The sequence below is a fragment of the Sinocyclocheilus anshuiensis genome, unplaced genomic scaffold, assembly GCF_001515605.1.
Source record: "Sinocyclocheilus anshuiensis isolate Anshui unplaced genomic scaffold, SAMN03320099.WGS_v1.1 scaffold343, whole genome shotgun sequence".
NCBI lineage: Eukaryota > Metazoa > Chordata > Actinopteri > Cypriniformes > Cyprinidae > Sinocyclocheilus > Sinocyclocheilus anshuiensis.
This window is the reverse complement of record NW_015549598.1, coordinates 1,880,318-1,903,774: the sequence shown is the minus strand read 5'-3', so window position 1 is coordinate 1,903,774 and position 23,457 is coordinate 1,880,318. Positions and strand designations below refer to the sequence as shown.

Sequence of the window (23,457 nt, the reverse complement as noted above, 5' to 3'; positions counted from 1 at the left end):
AATTGTCAAAAACTAATTACTTTAATGACAAAAACAATAAAACGACATAATGTGCTAGCCAAAAATGTTCACGGCCCCTGTGCATGAGCGTCTGTGCTTAAGTCTGCAGGGGGCACTATACTCACTCTGCATGATGGGGGTCTGTGGAGGGGATTGTGTGGAGTGGGCAGCTGCTTCACTATCAGGCACTGCCGAGGGTCCCGAGCCCCTACGGGCGCAGCCCAGGATGTCGGTCAGCTTGGTGGCTGTTTACACATGAGGGTGAGGGGGGTAATGATGACCGATGGCGGGAGCAAGATGACAGAGATTCATCCAAACTTATGCGTCTCAAAGTGATGTGTGCATGCCATTCCATTAACAGCCCTAGCTGGGCAGCGCACGCAACAACAGCAGGGAGTTGATCAGTAAGAGAAAGTGCTCTATTGGTATTCCCACGGTGATCAAAACCCTTTCCTGCTAGGCTTCAGGAAAACCATGCTTTCACTGCACTTGAATTGACTTCTCAGTTAAAGGTATACTGCAGTCTTTTATCCACACTTATTAGTGGTTAAAGGGCAAGATCACCCAAAAGTAAACATTCTGTCATCATTTACACACCCTCATGTCACTCTCTGAGTCACATGTTGTTGTTTTTTCTGCTGAACGCAAAATAAGATATTTTGAAGAATACTGGTAACCAAACAGTTTTGGTTCCCATTGACTTCCACTGTATTTTTTGTTCATACAATGAACAAAAACTGTGTGGTTACCCACATTCTTCAAAATATCCTTTGTCTTCCACAGAAGAAAGAAAGTCATAACGGTTTGGAATGACATGAGGGTGAGCAAATGACTGAATTTTCGTTTTGGGGTGAACTATCCAGTATGTAATATTGACAGCTCACGTTTGAAATGGGTATTGCAGTAGTATCTGCAAACATATGCTATTTTTATGCTTTAGTTCAGTCAAAAAATTACATACAGCACCTTTAAGTTAACCTGGAGCAACTTGTGAACTCCAGTGGTCTTCCTGTTAGAAACCTTAAGCTTTAATAACACCGCCACAGCACTAATGGTTAATAAAGCACAAAGACTAGAGACAGCACTGTGCAAATTACACTGGACCCTAAACTGTCTGTTATTAGCCAAATCAACCCATATTTTCATATCTATAAGTTACCTCAAGAAGAGCAAAACTCAAGGGAAGCTGGTTATTTTTTTTAGGGATTTAGGGCTGATCAATGCCGTGCAAACCAGCCAGGCCAAACCAAACGCGTGCAGACCAGACTTACAGAAAATGGCGGGGACGGAGCCCGGAGGTGATTGGCTGACTTCAGAGGGGGCTTTAACTGAACTGCTATCTAGGCTTTTCCCTATTGAGTGGGAAGGAAAAGGTGGGAAGAGACTGGAAAGATGAGAATGAGAAAGGAGGACATGCAAAGATGGAACATGGCACATTATTTAACCTATTATTGAGGCTGAGAGATTTACATGGAAGGGTGGCAAATCATCCCGCCCACTTCTGTCACTTCAGAGCACGACACTTCCACACAACGAAAAAACCTACATTTACCCGTGTGAATAAAACACACATACGCAGAGTCTTAGCCCACTTCTCTCACATTTCTAGTGTTCCTAAAGTTAAAAATACACTGAAGGTGTCCTGAAACGTGCGTCCCAGAAGAGCAGGATGCCAAAGCGCAAGAATTAAGCCAACACTTCTTACGAACCTTACAAAGAAAGTCAAAAGGCCACAAGAATGTCACAACAATAGCACACGCAAATTACATTTCAGTACAATAAAATGCTTCAGATTTTTCGTACATGGCTTCAAAAACTGATAGATCAAAGTTCAAAGACGAGGCAATGTGTGCAAACCTGTGACTGCAGCAAATACCGTACTTTAAAATTATATGTAAAAATAAATTGAATTTTAATTATATCAATAAAAAATATATATATTTATTTTTAATTAGTTTTTTTTATTACTACTATTGTTTTTATTTTCAAAAAGCAATAAGCCACGTGAGGCTGTGTAACACAGTGATTAATGGGGTTTTAGTTACAACATGAAGCAAAGCAAGTTCCATTACACAATAAACACTACTGTTCAGAAGTTTGGGGTTGGTAAGATTTTTAAAGGGGTCATGAACTGCCTATTTTTATTATTTTGTACTGTTCCCTGAGGTCCAATTATTATGTTATCAAGATTTTTACATCAAAAAACATAATTTAGACGTAATAGGCTATTTTCTGTCCTGTTTTCTTCAATATAAGCTGTTTTTAGACTAACAAGAAAGTTTTGAGTTCTGAAACTTACAGGATGTTTTCACAGTACAATGTCAAAAGATCAAGGAATTTTTGATTTCTCAGTTCTTGACCCATTTAATGTCTTTGAAAGAGGTCTCTTATGCTCACCAAGGCTGCATCTATTTGATCAAAAATGTCAAATTATTTAAAAATTTAAAATAACTATTTTTATATTTTAAAATGTAATTTATTTCTGTGATCAAAGCTGAATTTTCTGCATCATTACTCCAGTCTTCAGTGTCACATGATCCTTCAGAAATCATTCTAATATGCTGATTTGCTGCTCAAGAAACATTTCAGATTTTTATCAATGTTGAAAACAGTTGTGCTGCTTCATATGTTTGTGGAATCCATGATACATTTTCTTTAAGGATTCTTTGGTGAATAGAAAGTTGAAAAGAACAGCATTTATTTGAAATCTTTTGTAACATTATACATTATTTTTCAGTCACTTTTGATCGATTTAATGCAATGAATAAAAATATTAAGTTATTTAAAAAAAAATCGTACTGCCATTAAACTTTTGAACGATACTGTATTTCTGAGTGACACAGGATGTAGAAGAAAAAAAAAATCACTTGATTTTATCCATCAGCAATTGACTGGATTGTGAAAAGTGTCCTTATAGGGCTTGGTGATGTCTTCAGAACTGGAAAGTCCTTGGTAAAATCACCACAGATCATATTGTTTAAAAATGCAACAAAAACAGAATCCGCTCACCTTTGACGTCTTCATCCTCAATGGTGGTGTTGCTGCTGTCTGAAGATTCCTGCAAGACAGACAAAAGCAATCATTGTCCGATCTCACACCTTCACTAACACACACACACACACCAAAAAAAAAATGTATTCAACAAACAGCGACTAACTCCAATAAAGCACGACCAGTACTACCACTGAGACAGATGGGATAATCATCACCACAAATGAAGTCATACATATTCCACTTCAAGTGACTGACACTGCCAACAGTAGTGTAGACAGTCGCGGGCAAAGGTTTAATCTCAGGCTCAGCCACCTGGTGAGGCTATAACACAGCCATCCAATGAAACCCAGTTCCTGTGTTGTGCATCTCCACGTCTCTTTCCCAGATGGCAGCATTGAGAACGCAGCTGCAGCCGCCTGCACCCTCTCCTCTGCATATGCATGTAACCACCCACACACACACAGAGGCATTTAATAGCTCACATTTAGCTTCTGACGTATTACAAATGCAAATGACTGAGCCCCCGTCTGCTTGTATTTCTCTCTACAGGTTCCCGTGGGCGAGTTAAGGCACCTTGAGGGTCTGAGCTGCAGACAAACGGACTGTCAGACTTCAGCCAGCTGTGGCCATGCATATGGGGACGGGCGGCCAGAGAGGGAGAGGAGCATTATGGAGGCAGGATAGGAAACATTTTTGGTAAAAATGAGAGAGCCTGATTGGATGATTTCAAATGGTGGTCTTTAATAAGGCAGAAACGAAAATGAACAGTATGAAATATTTGTTTAAAAATGTAATAAACAGTTTTAATTTCAGTTAGTTTTAGTCATTTTGTTGCATGTTTCTGTCATTTTAAGTAGGATTTTTTCAGTTTTAGTGATTGTTATTTTGGTACATCAAGTCAAACTAAATTAAAATGAGAAGTGTTGCCTTGGCAACTAGCTGAAATATATAGTTTTTTATATTTTATTTTATTTCAGGTAATGTGTATTTTATTTCAAGTAATGAAAATGTTTTTTTTTTTAGTTTCATTTTTAGTTTTAGTAAACTATAATAACTCTTAGTTTAATATAATTATTTTATTTAGCAATTTAAATAGCAAAATAATATTTTTTAATTAATAATGACTCTTAAATCACACTCTTGAAGTCAACATGTAATAATAATAATAATAATAATAATAAAATCTAACTATCTGATGGAATTAAAACAACTTTCCTTTTTGGCAGACTTCATGATCCAATCAACTGACTTGTTGCTAAGCTCCGCCTTACTGACCAATCCTACCTTAGTAACTGTTGCCATGTGCCATTTTCTACATTTACATTTATGCATTTGGCAGATGCTTTTATCCAAAGCAACTTACATTGCATTTAGGATACACATTTTTTATCTTTTTTTTTTTTTTTTTTCAGACAAGCTATGGTTAGTTTCAAACACAATTTAATGAAAATGATCCCAAAATATGTTTGTTTGTTTTTTAATGTTATGGCATAATTTAACAATTTCTTACAAAAAAAAAGTGGCAGATAAAATGCTTTGCAATGTCACACCATTCCAACCCACATTAGAACAATATCCAAACAATTTTTACCACTTTATGAGCACATTTTTCTCACAATCAAGTTAGCAACAGTAACCGAGGGGGGTGGAGCTTAGAGGAGTGTTAATTTTCAGTGCATAAAAGTCCTGGTTTACACTACTGTTCAAACGTTTGGGGTCAGGAAAAAAAAAAAAGTGTCAGTTTCCACAAAAATATCATGCACTGCAACTGTTTTCAAAATTGACAATAATAAGCAAATCAGAATATTAGAATGATTTCTGAAGACTGGAGTAATGATGCTAAAAATCCAGCTTTGCCTCACAGAAATAACTTATATTTTAAAATATATTGAAATAGAAAAGAGTTATTTTAAATTGTAATGATATTTCATAATTGTACTATTTTTACTGTATTTTTTTTACTGTTTTTTTTTACTGCAGCTTTAATGAGCATGAGACTTTTTTCAAAAACATAAATCTTACCAACCCCAAACCTTTGAAAACTAGTGCAATTTTATTCTTGTTGACTAAACTGTTTCACTTTGCAAATATGTCATATTACTGAAGTAAAACGCTCTCATGTTGAAGTTCAACTAATTTCTGCTTAAAAACCATGTGTGTATTGACTAACTAAGGGTCAAAAGAACATTCTGCGTCATTGTTTTACCTGAAACAATTAACACTGAACACTGTACCAAACACCACACACTTACTCGAACACTTTCCCATCCTAATGCGACTACACGCTCACTCACAATCCCAAAACAACATCCTCGCTCGCACCACAGAATCAAGAGACTGGCAGCAGATGACAGAGGCAGAGAGAGGAGGAGAGAAAAGTGGAGGATGAAAGAGAAGAGGATGTGGAGGGAGGTGCAGAAGGATGTACCTTGATCCCATCCACTGGGTTATGGATAACAGTGGTCTGAGGCTCCTAAAGAGAAAGAGAGAGAAGAGGAAGAGGAGGAGACAGCAAGATAGAGAGGAAAAAACAGGAGCAAAATGAGATGGAGGTGAAGAGATGGCAAGAATAAAACAAGTGTTAGTAAAAAAAGACGAGAGATGGAGAGAGAGCAGTCTCAGAGCGAGAGAGAGAGAGAGAGAGAGGAAGAGGAAGTCGATGGAGGTTATTAGTCGCTCTGGTTAAAAGCAGAGGACAACCAAAGGCCAAAGCCCAACATCTGAAGCCAGTCCAAAGATGTGAACGCATCTAATCCCAACTTTTTAAAGAACTTTTGAATACTAAGTGCTTTCATTTAAAAACAAAATGTATAGAAATCACAAAGATATTGTTTCAGGGTAAAATAAGCTTAAGGACTGTGAAATGTGCTAAACAAAATGTGATTATCTCTATCAGAATATCAAAATAGTTCTTACTAACGATGTGTTAACACAACGTGTTTTAACACAATACTTTTTAAGCTCAAGAGAAGTTCTGCCCTTTAAACAATATAAAATATTGAAAACCTGCAGCTGAAGCATCCAAAATGGTCCAAAAATGCAGCTGAACACTTAAGTTGCATTTAAAAATATGTCTGAATATCATTGTATTAGATCAGGCAGGGTTTCCCAAACTGGGATTCATAAGGAAACTTTGTGAGTTTATGAAAAGCTAATCAATTAAATCACAAAAAAATGTAAAATTAAAATAATTCTAAAAATAAAACAATCAAAACATGTACTAAAAAAAGACATAAAATCATCATGTGATTATTAACTGATGATAGAGAACTGTGAACTTTTTAAAGTTTTGTTAAATCATAGAAATATTAACTTAAAATCTCAGGGTAGATATCAACTAAATATTTTAGATCAGCTGACAAATAGTTTGGGAATCCCTGCATTAAGTTACTAAACTAAACTAAACTTCAAAATAAAATAAAATAACAAAATAATACAAAATTTAAACAAAGTAATACAATTTATTTTTCAATCTAATGCAATGACATTGTAAATGTGACTCAAGTGGCCAAATGCTTTTTGGATCACTGTATCTATCATAAAACAATGTAATTGTGAGGTTCTGAATAGTTATTTCAAACAAATTTTAACTAACAATAAGAAATCTGGGTTTTATTAGATGATATTGCACTGGTTTACATCACACTTGATTAATTACAATAACAGAAATAATGAAAATAAATCATGTCTGTACATCAGGTTTTACAGCATTAGATTATATAAAAAGAAGCAAAAATGCACAGAGACGTACACACAAACACATATATTTACTGAAACATTATAACGGTCATAATGTGATTCAAAAATAGTTGAAACACATAGAGCCAACATCTAAGTTTGGTTGGTCTGCCATTGATCCAAACAATGAAAAACACAATGTTCATGCACACACTCAGCACACATCTTTGTGAAAACATAAAGCATCAAAATTCTTCAAATCTGGATTATAAAAACCATCCACCCTAACATTGACATTGTTTCGATGACAAAGATGAAGATGCGCTTGGATTCAAGTCGCTGACAGACACAGCGTCTACAACAGGTGGCCAGAGACGCACCAGACGCTGACACAGACAGACACGTGTGAGACAGGAGAAGAAAGCCAAAGTGACAGACGAGTCAGACGAGAAGATGGAGCGAGAGAGAACAGAGAAGAACAAGGAGGTAAATACCAGAGCAGGAGAAGGGACGTTTCCTTTGGGACTGGTGACTATGCTGTTTTTGGCACTGTTTGACTGCGGCTGTGCAGAACACAAAACAGTGTTAAAGGGTGTCAAGTGGGTGTTTAAGGCAAGAAAAGAGAGAAATAGAGAGAGAGAGCAGGAGGTGATAACGTGTTTGGCAGTGAGAGAGGACTGTGTTTCATCTGAACACACAATAGTTCAAAATTACAAAGAAAAACAAGAAATTTTAAGAAAATTAGGCTTATTGTTGGGAGCAATCAAATTATTTGACAATTATTTTATGACAACTTAGCACAAATCCCCGAAAATTTCTGATTACCATAATGTATCTGGATGTTTTCAGTTTTAATATTTTATGATTTTTTAAATTAATTTATTTATTAATTGAATAATTAATATTATTAAGTAACAGATTCATTCATTATTAAAGGGAACGATAGACTAACAGATAGATAAACAAAATTATTTTTTTTATAATTTATATATTAATTTAATAATAAATATTGTTAAGTAACTGATTCATTAATTATTAATTTTAATAATAGAACAACGGATAGAACAATAGATGGAACGCTAGACCAACAGGATAGATGAAACTTAGTTTATGTTTTTGTACATACCATAATTTTCAAATTGTGATTATCATTAGATTATCATCAAAAATTGTATGTAAAAATTATACATATGATGTAAAAAAAAAATTAATTACCAAGGTGTACAAAAACTGCATTACAGTATTGATATAAATGTGTTTCTTTTTTTAACCAATTTAACTTTTTTTTTTTCGCTCTTTTAAAAATACGTTTTTTGAAATAATTACAATTTATTGCATTGCACTGCTGGAAAATCCAGTTAAAACCAGTGTCTGATAGCTGGTTTTACATGGTTTCTATGTGGTCCAAGCTAGTCTAAATCCAGATGGTTAGGATAAAGTTGACTTGGTAGGCCGAGTTGATAAAGCTGGTTAAAGCTAGAAGATCACCCTGGACCAGCAAAAAACACCTTTTACATCTTAAGATGCTATGTTTTTATCCCAGCAGGCTGAATAAAAGGAAACAAAATAAAAAAAGCAAACAGAAGTAAGCAAACAGTTCAGACAACCCGTGCTTGGTCAATTGTTTTCTTAGAGAAAGTCGCAGTAGGAAAGCACAACTAGAGGAGAGTCCTTATGGATCTACATTGAGTACATTCACACACAACAGCAGACAGACACAAGGAAGCAACAACGAAAAGACATTCTGTACCACAGTCTAAAACAAACAAAACAACAGTCAACACTGACTCGCTACAACCCTACAATAACGTCAATCCAAAAACACTACGACCCTCACCTGTGTCTGAGGAGTCATTTAGTGCCATCTGACCCTTTAAACCAACCGCTTGACATTTGAGCAAGAGAAGAATCAATATCGATCATTACAGAGGAAGAGTAGATTTATTCGACATTGTGCATTAAATGACATAAAAGCCCAACAGGATGAGCAAATGAATGAATGGATAAACAAGAGTGCGATGAGAAAGGGATGGAGGGATAAAGAGATTAGGATTAAACATCATTCTCACCATGTACTGAACGGTGGAGCTGGATTTCCGTTTCTTGGTGGAAAGGGGGTGATGGAGGGATGGAATGAGAGAGTTAAAATACATGTTATGATGAAGGCTGAGATGAACATTAAACACAGAATGGCACAGATGCATGAGAGGCAGGAGGGTTGAGAGAAGGTGCGCGTGTGGGTTTTTGGCAAGAAAGTGAGTTTGTCTGGTGGATAAAAGAGTCTTGATGTGGTTTAATGTACAGAACAGTCCTTAAGTCCTTCTCTTCTCAGATATCTTAATACATTATTGTAAACACACACACACTCACAGAGCTGCTGATGGGATTGAGTCAGTGCAGGTGTTGACAGGACTGTTCCTGTATCTCTACAGTTATGAAATTACTTTCAGAGGAAGAAAAAAGTTTAGGTTTTGTCTAATGTCTAATCAAGCTATATATAGATAGATAGACAGATAGACAGACAGACGGAAAGAACGACAGAACGAATAACCGAATGAATAAACACAGGAAGAACGACAGAACAAACAAACGTTAGATAGAATGACAGACAAAGCGATAGAACAATAGAATGATTGAATGAAAGATCAAGAGATAGATCAATAAATCAACAGATACAATGATAGATAGAACAACAGACAGATAAAATGTTTGGTTGGTTGGTGGGTGGACGGACGGACAGACAGATAGATTAGTTTCATTTCTTTAAATTACAATTCAGTATACTCCTCTTCCTGTCATTCCAATTCTACTTCCTGTCCCTTTATTCATCTGTTGTTTCTTTCCCCCTGAGCTTGTGTTTGTGAGTGTCTACTAGAGTTAAATCACGCTCATCCACGCGTCCCCTCACAATTCCTCCTGCCGTGATGCTCTTCATCGCACTGCAGCACAAAAGGCAGGACAGTGAGAATATTGGAGAGTAGAAAAAAGAGGGAAATGTCAGAATGAAGGAGTGTGGCGAGCCAGTTGCTAAGCAATGAGTGAGGCGCAGTGGAAGCGTCTATTTCTGTCTCCCGGCTCCCTGGGTTCAAACCGCCAGCTATTCCTGGAGTGAGAGCTACATTCTCTCCCGCCGCTGCTCTCGCGAACACTCACACTCTGGATCGGGATGGATATAGTGGATCCGAAGCGAAGCGTGGGTGGAGGAATCATGGAATGATTGGCGACGAGAGACAAAAAAGTGCCTCATTAGTGCGGCTGACAATCAAACGGCCGATGAAAGATCACACCTGCCTGAGTGGCTAATGAGAGTGCCAGAAAAAATTAACGATTCCCACCGCAGGTGCAGTTTTGAGTGAACTTGTGGAGGAGATCCTCTCGGCGGCTAACAAGAAGTGAACTCAGCTGAGGAAGAGAACATAGTCTGACTGAAATGCTGATGTGGGCAGACTCAACTGCAGTCAGATACGGAGAGAAAATACAATATGAATGCATATGGGTCACTACCATAGACTGTATAAAAACATGGACGTAGTGTCCGTGACATCACCCGTAGGTTTCCGAAGAGTGTTTTTAAAGCCTAAAGTAGGCGGAGCTGGCCGTCGCCATTTTGGCAGCGCGTCACTCCCAGATAATCGAAAATGGGCAAAGAGGCGGGAGCTGGTTGCTGAAACCACGCCCACCTAGCTCGACGGTGTTGACAGCAGTGGCAATCCACCTGTCACTCAAGTGGCCACGCCCTTAATTATGCAGAACTTTAAGGCTTAATATAATTTAAACGGATGAGTTATAAAAAAATTCACCCCCCTCACAGTTGTCATGAAGGGTAAAATTAGCTATATAGACCAAAATCATTTTTTGAACCAGGCTGTAAACATGTTTTTTTCTGCTGTAAAGTTGGGCATTTTAACATGGGGAGTCTATGGGATTGACTCCCTTTTGTAGCCAGCCTCTAGCAGCCAGTTGATGAATTACAGTTTAAGTCACTTCCGTGGGTTCACCAGAGAGAGCGGGAGGTTGCCGCTTGGTCACTACACTGTTCAAAACTCTGGGGTCAGTAAGATTTTTTATTTTTTTTTTTTAAGAAATACATCAGCAGAAATGCATTAAACTGATCAAAAGTGACAGTAAATGCATTTATAATGTTACAAAATATTTTTTAGCTATTTTTTATTATTTCAGCTAGTGGCCAACATTTCAAATTTGAATTCAGTTTAAATTGATGTACTAAAATAAATAAAACTGGAAAAACAATTATTAATAAAAAAAGTTATATGTATGTATGCATAGGCCTATATATATATATATATATATATATACAGTGGGTACGGAAAGATATATATATATATATACATACAAACTACTAAAAATTACAAAAACACAAGAAAATTACTAAAATTTTAACTAAAATAAAAACGGAAAACAAAAATGATTCAAAATATTAATAAAAACTATAATAGTATCTCAATCATACTTAAATAACACTGTACTTTTGATTAAATAAACGCAGGTTTGGTGAGTCATAGGAGATGTTTTTCAAAAACATTAAACATCTTACCGGCCCCAAACTTTTGAAAGGTAGTGTATATACCAATATTGGTGTTTTTGTGCAATTCAATACTGGAAGCATATCATATCAGATTTTTTAATCTTTCTATGACGGTACAAAAGCACTAAAACTTCTACTCTACATATAACGTGTTTATTCCTAACATCCAATTTAAAGAGACAGTGCACCTAAAAACAAAAATTGACGGTTAGAAAAAGAAAGAAATCTGAAGAGGCTGTGAAGCGAGATCCTTCTACACTCTCAGAAATAAAGGTACAAAAGCTGTCACTGTGGCGGCATCAGCGCAGGACAGAGTCGCAGGATTTTCCTTGGAGTGCTTTTTAGCGTCGACCTCATAAAAACATGCATGCTAAAAGATTACGTAACGTATGATTAATACTCAGAGTGGAGGGAATTATTCTCTAGATTAGACTCCATATCCAATCCCTAATAGAGAGCAGTCAACAGTTTCATTTCTAATTCTGCGGTGCAACAGAGGTGAAAGCCGACCTTTTTACTCTGTCTGAGAGGATTATATGTATCAGAACAAATGAACCTGCAAGTGCACTCTCTCTAACAGCTCATTACGGGTCGGAGGTCAACGTCTGTGCGCGTTCACCTGATGCCGCGTGACGCACGCCGGGCCGAACCGAGCGCCGGAATGCTCAGAGATAATAATGAGATAAGATGCAGATCAGAAATTAAAGAAAGATCAAGGTTGAGCGCACACGCTTATACTAGGGCTGGGCGGTATGATGCAGTGACGGCAGGAATGGGTCAACTAGTAAAGATTTTGCTAAACTGTGGTGCGATTTTTAAAAAATCTGACGTGTGTAATTGTAGGTTGCAACCAGAGTTTTTGGTGTTCCAAGCTTGAATTTGAAATTTTTTTTCAAAATGCCTTGGCAACTAACTGAAAAAGCTGAAGTACTAAAATTACTAAAACTTAAACTGAAATAAAAAATACACTAGAACTAAACAGAAATATTTTTTAAAGAAAAAGTAATATTGAATTAAAATGAGAAATGAATTAAATAATTATAATTGTAAATTTCTAAAACTAAAACAAAAAAATAAACTAAACGTAACAGAAACATAAAAAACTATTAAATGAAAATTAGATATAAAAAATAAATTAAGTTAGTCAAAGTACTAAAATGTATAAAACTAAAACAAAAAAAGCTAAATATTAATATCTAGAAACACAAAAACAAATATGAATGACAAAAGCACATAAAATTACTAAAATTCAAACTAAAATATAAAAATTATATAAAAAATACAAATAAATAAATACTATGATAGCTTATAAATAAAAATAAATATAAAATCTAATTCAACATTTATAAATGCAATGATAGCCTATAAATTATACTAAAATAACACTGGTTGCAGCATCACAAATAGTCACAGTTGTTCCTATAAAGGTTATTTTACACCATGTATGGCTCATCCAATCATATTTATATGTAATACTGGTTTAAACTGTTTCATAATCTTTTAAAAAAACTCCATTCATTGAGTTGCAAAAAACTAAATTAGATTCCTTGTAAACCATTTTATTCACTGAATAATCCAAAAAGAGGTATTAGTATGTTGTTATATAATACATAAAACATTTTTGGATTGGATTTGGGAAAAAATGGCTATTATTGTGATATACATTGTGACCGTAATATAATATTATTCATATTATGAAATAAGATTACTATACCGCCCACCACCAGCTCACTGTCCAGCTTACTTAGTGAAGAACCAATGAATCTAATCTCACAGAATAGACACAAACACACACTGCTAGAAAGGACAGAACATGGAGACAAACACTGCAAACACACAGATCTGCTTCAGATCAGACACAGAGTGGATGCCAGAACTTTCAACAATTAAAGGACAAGACATGTTCAGGAATCCCTCCTCTATCGGAAACTGTGCTTGGCGAATGTGAACAGAAAGAGAAAAAGGTATGAGAAAGGGAAGAAGAAAAAGGAATTAACGGGGGCTTACCTTGACATCGGCCTTCTTGTTGAGCAGGCTCTTGGCTGCTGTAGACGGGGAGAGAGGAAACGCAAACATCAGCACGCTGGGATGGGAGCAACAGTCAACATTACCGGAGCGCTAATGGTGCTCGGCCAAACATGTCACATAATCGTCCGAGCCAGCCGGGGAAATCCCTCCCGCCCCACATCCAGAGGATTACAGCCGTCTAAAACACTACACGCGGAGTGCATGTCCGCACACGCATCACCACAGGAGCGTGGCACGCTTTAGCATAGGCACGGTGCGGCCCACACTGAAACCTGGTAGAATTAATCACGAAATATAATCAAAACTTCCCGTCCAGGAGTGAGGGGTTAGTGACTGCCATGCACACGCAATGCTGGTGCACATGCAGAAAAGTGCAAACACACACACACACACACAGTTACTTAGCTAAAAAAAGATATAGCACAGACTTCTGTTGTTTTTATATGATGCAAATTAATAGCTAATAAATATCGATAAAACAAGTTCAATTTATACTTGAAGAGCCAAATTGCATTAGATATTAAGATCATTTAGATTTTCCTTAGTTTTTTTTTTAAGCATAAATCAAACAAAATTACATGCTTGAAACAAGATAAAAATGTATATATATGGAAACAGGCATTCATGTATAGTTATTAACGTTAATGTTTAAGGTTTTATTTTTTTTAACCTTAAATCAAGACAAAACTTTTTAAGTTTAAAACTAGTGTAAAACCTAAACCCTAATTCTGTCCTTAAAATAAACTTTCTCCCCCCATTTTTAGAATTAAAAAACATTTACACGATTATTGCGGTTTAAAATAATTGCCTTTTATTTGAAAATATATTTTCAAATATTTTAAAATTATTCCAATGATAAAGATAGCACAGACTTCTGTTATTTTTATATAACGCAAATTCATAACTAGTAAATATCCATAAAACAAATAAATTTACTTAAAAATCAAATTGCATTAGTTAAAGAATTCTGTTTCTTTCCTTTGTTTTTAAGCATAGACCTAGCAAAATTACCTGAGCTTTATGCTCAAAATAAGATAAAAATATATAATACAATATTTACAAGAATGTTTATTTTAATTTAATCTAATGCATCCTTGCTGAAAGAAAGTATGCATTTATTAAAAAAAACAACTGACCCCTTACATTTTATCGGTAGTGTATATTATTCACTTTATTTATAAATAATTTTTGTAACCTCCCAAAGGCAGGTTGTGTCAGATTTAGTTAACTTCTATCCTAAAGTACAGCTAAATAAAGCCACAAACACACGCACACTGCAGTTAAAGCATGATACGTTCAAATATTTGGTTCATGGGGGAGCAAGGACCTGCAAATTTCTTGCCACAAATGAGAATGATGATGTTTGTCAAAGTGAATAAAAACCGTCTAAGACAACTTCTCATCACTAAAATGAAATCAAATTAAATGAAGCCTGCAAATCCTATATGAACTTTAAATCTTCTCTGCCATGACAACACAGAAAGAAATATTCTTAGCGTTTCTACGGTGCTAAAGTCCCGACTTTATTAATCCGTGCAGATAAGGGGAAGGTGTTGTGTGGAGGCAGGGTTGAGAAAGAGAGAAAAAGAGAGAGAATCTTACCTTGACACAAATGTTAGAGGCAGAGAAGAATGGAGAGAAGGAGAGATTAAGAAAGAATAGATTAAGAGAGAGAGATCAGCACGGGTTCATCTGGAGTGTGTTTGTCTGGACGAGGGCAGGGGGTTCAAATGTGTGTCTCTTAACTGATGTATAACAAAGGTTTATATTCCCTCTTTGGTTTTATTTTCAAATCGTCATCTTGTGCCATTTTCAAGCCCTTTCCTCCATGACACAATTGTAGTGACCTCGAGGTGGCAACAAACCTGATTCACCTAAAACACCTGAGACACACACAAAAACACTGCAAAGATGTGGAGGAGAAATGCAGAGACGGAAATCTGTGGGGGGGGGGATGGGGGAGAGATTCTACAAAACAGATCAAAATAAAAAATGCTGACCGCTAGGAATTAATTTAAAATTGTGAAGCAGTGCACTATGGGTAAACCAGGTCACAAGTGTTACAGATGCATTGCTGTCCAACCAAACTAAATTCAAAACGTGCAACTGTGTTATAATGATTATCAAACAAAATCTCACACAAGTATAAATAGACTAGACTAGTCTTGGACTGAAATGAAAGTGCCTCACTTAAGGGACATTGGAGGCTATATTTATTGCAATGTCCATTGCTCGTATTTGAAGCATGCTGTTGATTTTACTTCCAAAAAAGTTTACCCTCAATGTGAATAAATGGTTGCAAAATGTGGTTACAGAAATATAAAGGTATAGTTCACCCAAAAATGAATATTCTGTCATCATTTACTCACACTTATGTTGTTCCAAACCTGTATGCATTTCTTTGTTCTGTACAACACAAAAGACGATATTTTGAAGAATGTTGGTAACTGGTTTCAACCCAAAACAGTTTCAGGTCCCATTGACTTTCATTGTATGGACAAAAAATACTATGGAAGTCAATTGGACCTGAAACTGTTTGACTTCCAGTGAATGGACAAAAAAATACTACGGAAGTCCCTGGTCATTCAGATTTTTTGTATCTAAGGTTGAGAAGTGCAATGCGGGTATACGGAGTACCATGGAACTGTAAACTGGACTCTCATCCTCTGTTGGGACTTTGTGAAACTCTTCCAGGCACATGGAGCAGTGTCATATATTTATATATTTATTTAAAAAAAAATAAAAATAAAAAAATAATACGGAAGTCAATGGGACCCAAAACCGTTTGGTTACATACATCTTTTATGTTCCACAGAAGAAAGAGTCACACAGTTTTGGAACAACATGGGAGTGAGTAAAGGATGACAGAATTTCATTTTTGAATGGACTACCTAGAAAATAATCTGTGGAAATCAACAAGAGTCTACAGACATTAAATATGCTAATAATATTCCTTTAATCGTCACTGAAAACCTGCTGCATGGATGCTGGAATCAGCCAAGAGTAAAAGTGCCAGATCACTGCAAACAATCCTGGAATTTAGTGCTGAAAGGACATTGAACCCCCTTTCCTGAACACACAGATTTAAAACACATGCACTCGTATCGGATCACATCAGGCTTCTCCTGCATCAGGAGACATGCGTGTGCTCTCGTGCAATGTTCAGTCATCAGGAGGCAGGCAAGAGAAAGAGAGAGAAACCTACAATCAAGAGATCTGACACACAAAAGAAACCCAGGGGGAGAAGAAAGAGACAGAACACTGAAGGATGGATGGATGGATGGAGCAAGCGGAGATGTAGAGGAGAGAGAAAGTGAGTGCAAATAGAAAGAAGAAGAAGAGCTAGAAGGAGAGAGAGAGAGAGAGAGAGAGAGAGAGAATAAAGGGACCCTGTTGGAAAATCCAACTAAAAGCAGCTGCTGATATCGGCACTTTGAATCTTTTGGGTCGTCTGCTACGCTATTTATGTTCAGGAAGCATCGATTTTAGATTTACCTGCACATAAACATCACATTACAACAAAATGAACTATCTAAATCTGCAGTCACACTAGACTTTGTGCTCCATTCACTTCTATTCATATGCACGTGAGACCAGAAACTATGAAAGTTCAGCTTAAATAACACTAGACCTGCAGATAATCAACATAGAGAGACTATATTGGCCTAAGCTTGACATTAAATAACATCTGCTTGTCTATATGTTTGGTGGGGCCTGGTTTTGATCTGGTAGATGATTATGGTCAAGCTGGTTAGAATTGGAAACCGCTTTAGACTGGCAACATGCCAGTGACCACAATCGCAAACCCCCAGCTTGAGTGACTTAAACTGATATGACCTGTTTTTTCCAGCAGGGGAGAGATGATTTTGTGGGGTGTTTTCACACTGATCATGATTTGCAGCAACAAAATGACAAGAAGTCATTCATTTTCATTCAAATCTGCCGATTTCAGTAGAAACTACCTGCGATGTGATCTGGCCATGTTTAGTGATGAAAAAAATATTTTTACTTAATGCAAATAAGAGTAGCAACTACCAATAGAAGTGAGTAATTCCATCATTTATGATACAGTAATACTGTGAAATACTTTTTACAATTTAAAATAACTGGTTTCTGTTTGAATATATTGTAAAATGTAATTTATTTCTGTGATGCAAAGCTGAATTTTCAGCATCATTACTCCAGTCTTCAGTGTCACATGATCCTTCAGAAATCATTCTAATATGCTGATTTGTTGCTCAAGAAACATTTCATATTATAAACAACGTTGAAAACAGTTGTGCTGCTTCATATTTTTGTGGAAACCGTGATACATTTCTTTTCCAGGGTTCTTTGATGAATATTAAGTTCAAAAGAACAGCATTTATCTGAAAGAAATATTTTGTAACATTATAAATGTATTTACTTTTGATCAATTTAATGCATCCTAGATGAATAAAACGATTAAAATATTATTAAGAATATGGTAGCATATATCCAAGGTATATATTTTATCAATTGACCCGTTCCCTAGAAATTGAACTCATGCACAGCTAATCTAATACAAAGTGTCAAAAAACTGTGCATTTTAAATCAGTTTGTTTCATGCATTAATTAATTATTGATTTGATGCATTATGCATTGCTGCAATTACAACACTTTCCTATCCAGAATTCAAATTTTCAGCTGCAAGAAAACCAATCTGATCCCTTTATGATCAGATATTAACAAACTATGGCTGGTTACACAGCCCAAGGCAGTACGAACGACTCTACAATCAACAATACAGCTACACAAGGTGACCTGCAGCGATGCATATCACAGCCAGTGTGAACGGGGCTTTATGAAAAAATAGAGAGAGATGGAGAGGAAAAAGAGAGCTAGAAAAAAAGAAGAAAGAGAGATCTAACGGCCATTCCCAAAGTCAGCCAGCGGCGTCTGCAGTGCTGAACACGAGACCGCTGTAACCGTGTCATGCCCCAAGCTCCATGCTGAATATGAATCACGAGAAGGAGAACATGAAGCAGAGAGGATGGATGGATGGATGAGAGGTGAGGGGACGAGGGCTACCTTGTTCCACCAGACTGGTGGTGGTACCGGCTGCAGCGGCGGCCGCAGAGACGGAGGCGGGTGCCGTGGTCTGCCTGCCCACTGCCAGACACACACAGACACACATATGCCCATCGTGCCATAGACTACTGGTTCTCAACTGGTTTTGAGAAACAGTATCAAAATTGTTTAGTGCACAAAAATGTCCTGAAAGCATCTATGGCCTATTTCATGAAGCCGGTTTCACACCGTGTCCTAACCAGATACGACATTACACCGCGATTCACGATAAAAGGCATCTTTTCCATGTTAATCAGAGTTTTTGTCCTAACCAGCCGCTGGAACAACAGCATACAAACTATGACAAGGATTATCTCAGTTACTGATTATGTGCTTTATTTAATATTAAAAGTGTGATATTGAATATCATTTTGCATGATCTTTAAAGCCATACTAGAAGCAACAATGCTAATTTAGATCTTGACAATAAATTAAAGAACATTAAACCTGTGAACTCAATTTAAATAAACAAGCAAAGACTGTATCAGTCACTCAGTATGTATTTTTAATAATGCTAAAACGGTAATATTTATTAATTAGTTTATGTATCCATTTCATCGTGAGTGCAGTGCACTTGCAGAGAGACTCCGCCACTTGATTTCTCGATGCATCGATTACAAATCCTGCTGATGCATATGAATCAGATTGAAACATGGATGTTTTTATCCAAAGATTCATATTTGTTATATTTATTTTATATTATATCCTTAATGCATTACACATAAGCAATTATATTTCAACATTCAACTTTTAATTTAAATAAATATAAATACGTGAAAAATTGAAGGGGGTCTGAATACTTTCCGTACCCACTGTACATATAAATACAGGTTTTAGAATATATATACAATTTTACTTGTTTTCTTTTAAGCTCTTTGTGAACCTATATAAATGGTTACTTAAATTCAGTTGATTCACCTGCATTAATATAGTCAGATATTTTCTTTCAGCTGCCTTCTCATAGTTTTTGGCAGCTGTGATGTTTTTCCCTGCCTTCTAAATGTGTTTAAATTTATTATATTTTTCAATGATCTCTTTCATTCTTTAGCAGGGAAATGAATTGTGCTGACTCTCTCATGAGAAATGAATAAAACTGAGGCTCTCCACATTTCGTGTGATTGGCTGTCCGCCGCCGATGTCACACTTTCAGGTGCACAAGCTCTAGAGTTAATCATGAACTCTAAATTAACCCGAGTTGCCAAAGAATGTTTTTGGTGAACCTGCTAAACTAAACTGGGTTGGATTTGGTTGTTTTTGTCAACTCTAAACGTACTCTGAAACTCAGAGCAGGTGATACGCAACCTGTTCATGTTGACTAATTTGTCAACCTGTCTAATTTTAACTTCTATCAAGTGACATGAATTTACACCAAAATACCGCAAACACACGGCCTTTTACATTAGATTCAATTTTAGGTTTCGGCCCCACCAGTTGAGAACCACTGCTGTAGACCTTGAGAGAGAAACCAAAGGATAAAGCAGTCTGTTAGCGTGGAGAGAGTTAGCCGGAAACACAAGCCGCTGTCTGCAACCAGAGAGAGATTTTGAGAGTCCATTACAGTAGGTGGCGTAATCATATAATAAGGTTTCAGCTGTCACTCTGGAATAAAGAAAAGGCTAATTTTCTTGTCAAGCTCTCCTCGGGGAGCCACTCTCTCCTATCAGCGGGGAACGTGCCGCTTTCGCCAGCACCAATCTACGCTACGGCAAAACAGAGCAAAGCATTTATTTGGGGGTTGGAGTTTTGACGTTGTGAGAAGGCAGTAGAAATACAGAGGGGAAAAAGTGATCGAATAGGTGACAAAGAGGACAAACAGAAAAAAAGCTCTCATTAGACATTAAAGGGGCTATATCGTAGAATACATGAATTTACTTGTTCTTCTGAAAAAAAATAAATAAAATATTGTCAATCTGAAAAAACATTCACCCACATTTACTCTATTCAAACAAACATACAGCACAAACAATATACTCAGATTCACAAACAAATGGCTCATTGAGTTATTGGTTTGAATCAGTCTAACGAGTTGTATTCATCAGAGCGGTTACCAAAATAACACAGGAGTATCTTACTAAATGGATGTTTATATAATGTGTAGTTAAAGATACATGCTAACAAAACAGTTCAAAACTGTATTTTAATCTAACAAAAAATAGGTACCAAGGAATATTTGTTGACTATAACTGCCTTAATAACAGGACTTGGCAATTTCATAGTAGTGTTACGTCCCTTTTGTTCTACTTCTGTGTTTTCTTTTGTTTGGGAAGGGTTTGTGTGTGTCTTCTGTCCAGGAAGAAGCTGATTGGTGCCTGCAGTCTAATTGGTGCCACGCCCTGCCTGATCAGCTGACTCCTTGCTGCCTATAAGAGACTCCGTCATCACTTCCTGCTTCAGCTTTTGTGCTCTCTTGTTGTGTTTGCTCTGCCTTGACTCTGCTAGTTAGTTACATGTGTTCGTAAGACTGAGAATTTCTGTGTGTGTTCAATCGAGTGTTCGCTGGTGAGAGATTGTTTGTTGTTTGTTAGTTTGCTTTGCCCATTTATTCTTACTACTGACTTCCGCCTGTTTTTTTACTATGATTCTGGATTGCCCTTGTTCGGATCTGTTCGCTTATCATTGTAAATAATTGTATATAATAGAATTCTGGGGAGGTAGGGAGACCGACGCCATTTTTGTTGGAACCTTGTTTGTTGATTGTTTTTGGATAGGAAGTTAGGGAAGTAATTGTATTTTATTTTTATTTTATTTTGTGAACTAGGGAATTTAGAGGTTTGTATATTAGTTGTTTTCTGTTTGTTATTTTGGCCTTGTCGGCTCCTGAAGCTAAAATTCCCCCTCTTGTACTGTAAAATCATTGTTTAATTAAAATACTGTTCATTCGTTTTCCAAAACTCCTCCGTGTCTTCATACTCCTTCATGTTGCGCCTTCACCCTAGACGGGGCGTAACAGTAGAAAACAAAAAATTAAATAAAATAAAATCTTTATAATATATTTCTATATTTATTTTTATTTTATATAAATAAATAAAAATATATTTTGTGTATTATAATATAAAATACAAATATAAAAATTATAGAAAATATCTAAAAATATGAAAGGATGTAAATAAATATCTAAAAATAATGTAATTTAAATAATTTCTATTTAAAAAGGCAATCCAAATTTTGTATTTATTTTTTTTTAATCATAGTCAATTTCTTTACTAGATGTTTTCTACCATGAAATAGCAAAGGCGGACAAGTGAAGTGTGTCCTTTTTTGATAATTAACATTTTTTCCCCCTATCCAAACACGCCTTAAAGGACACTTTCAAAATTACCTAAATAAATACATATAAATTATTACATTAAGAAATTTTAAATGTCAATGCCTGTTCTTTAACTTTGATGGGGCATTGTTGAAAAGGGTATTAAATAGTCATGAAAAATTTAATTACCGTTTAAGGTACAATAAATCTTGTTTAAATTCTAACAGAACTTCAAAAGGAAAAAAGAAAATGTCCCTTTTAAAAAAAGAGGCCGAATAAAGAAGAAGGGAATGACATATGAGGGCAAGTGTGTGGAGTGACGCTCGGACTCCCACGCCTCCTCTACCACTGAGTCACCCTGCGGGATGAGGTAATTACAGTAATGAGAGGCTGACGAGCCACGGATGGAGAGAGCAAGAAAGAGAGAGAGAGCATCTAAAACGCTCCTCAAACAGGAACACTGTTGCTTCCGCCCACCAGCCTGCTGTTGAAGTGCGAGCGAGTGAGAGCATGTGTGTGTGTGTGTGTGTGTTGGGATGTGAGAGAGCAGATGCTTGAGAAAAAGAGAGAGCGAGAGAGCATCTAAAACGCTCCTCAAACAGGAACACTGTTGCTTCCGCCCACCAGCCTGCTGTTGAAGTGCGAGCGAGTGAGAGCATGTGTGTGTGTGTGTGTGTGTGTTGGGATGTGAGAGAGCAGATGCTTCATTACAGCAGAAATAAATCATGTTATTATAAACGCCAGTTCTCACATGTGGTGTTTGGCACAGTCGCAAACATCCAGAATTCTCTTTCTCTCCAAACAAGCCGTAAGCGGCCCGCTGCTCACAAACATCACGCACTTCCTATAGAACCGCTCGTGTCTGAATCAATCTGTCAGGACACTTTGAACCGACTTTGAACGTCCAGCTGCTCTTGAAATCGGATAAGAAAATAACATATGGTTCCCTTAGCTGTGAGATTTCTTGTCTGATGCTTCAAAGCATGAAGCAGGATTTATTAATAGCATGAATATTTAACTTTGAGATCACTTAAAGTGATAGTTCACCCAAAAATGACAACCCTGTCACCATTTGCTGAGCCTCATGTTGTTCCAAACCGTATGATTTTCTTTCCCATCATCAAACACAAAAGATGTCAGGCAGAATGTTGATGCTGCTCTTTTTTACAAAAGTGAATGGTGACCATCTGTCAAGGTCCAATAACAATACAATAAAAGCACCATAACAGCAGTTCATTTGACTTGTGCACTATATTCCAAGTCTTTTGAATCCATATAATAGCTTGAGTTAGGAAAAGCTTTTACTCTCACATAAAGCTATTGTTTGGCGTCAAGATTTGTATGCATTAAGTTTTGTAATCAGTCACCATTCACTTGCATTTTATGGAAATTGCATCATTATATGGAAGAAAAAGAACTATACTGGTTTGGTATGACATGAAGGTGAGCAAATTATCAAAATCGTCATTTTTGGGTGAACTCTGAGACAGTGTTGTTAACTAAAACTATTAAAAATTGTTTTCAGTAATTGAAATAAAGTTGAAAAAAAAAACTTAAATATTAAACAAAAAATCTTAAACTTAAACAACTTGAAAATGAAAATAATAAATGCCTTGTCAAATAACTAAAATTAAAAAAAGCTTAAATATAACAACTGAAATAAAAATAGAAATACAAAAAAAAAAATTTTTTTTAATTAAACTGACAAAAGCACAAAATTACTACATTGTAAACTAAAATTAAAAAGTACTAAAATATAAACTAAAATGTAAAATTAAAACGGAAAATATAAAAGTAAATGCTAATTCAAAATATGAATACTTTAATAGTATATAAATAATACTAAATTATCACTGTTAAGAGTTTGTGTTGATGC

At 36.1% G+C, this 23,457-nt stretch overlaps 1 protein-coding gene across 18 annotated transcripts in view; it reads right to left on the bottom strand.

The window, feature by feature from the left end:
• Window positions 1–23,457, bottom strand: part of LOC107658643 (calcium/calmodulin-dependent protein kinase type II subunit beta) — a 67,742-nt gene that overhangs the window by 8,551 nt on the left and 35,734 nt on the right. For 2 of the 18 annotated variants that reach the window (XM_016447271.1, XM_016447270.1), the window contains exons 13-19: window positions 18,296–18,376; window positions 13,226–13,263; window positions 7,167–7,235; window positions 5,423–5,467; window positions 3,010–3,058; window positions 1,272–1,352; window positions 126–245 (exon numbers count right to left, since the gene is read on the bottom strand). In XM_016447271.1, coding sequence (XP_016302757.1) covers window positions 126–245; window positions 1,272–1,352; window positions 3,010–3,058; window positions 5,423–5,467; window positions 7,167–7,235; window positions 13,226–13,263; window positions 18,296–18,376 — 483 coding nt within the window. Of the gene's footprint in view, window positions 1–125; window positions 246–1,271; window positions 1,353–3,009; window positions 3,059–5,422; window positions 5,468–7,166; window positions 7,236–8,741; window positions 8,775–13,225; window positions 13,264–18,295; window positions 18,377–23,457 lie in introns of all 18 variants that reach the window. The other 16 variants (XM_016447274.1, XM_016447273.1, XM_016447280.1 and 13 more) reach the window with 13 other exon arrangements.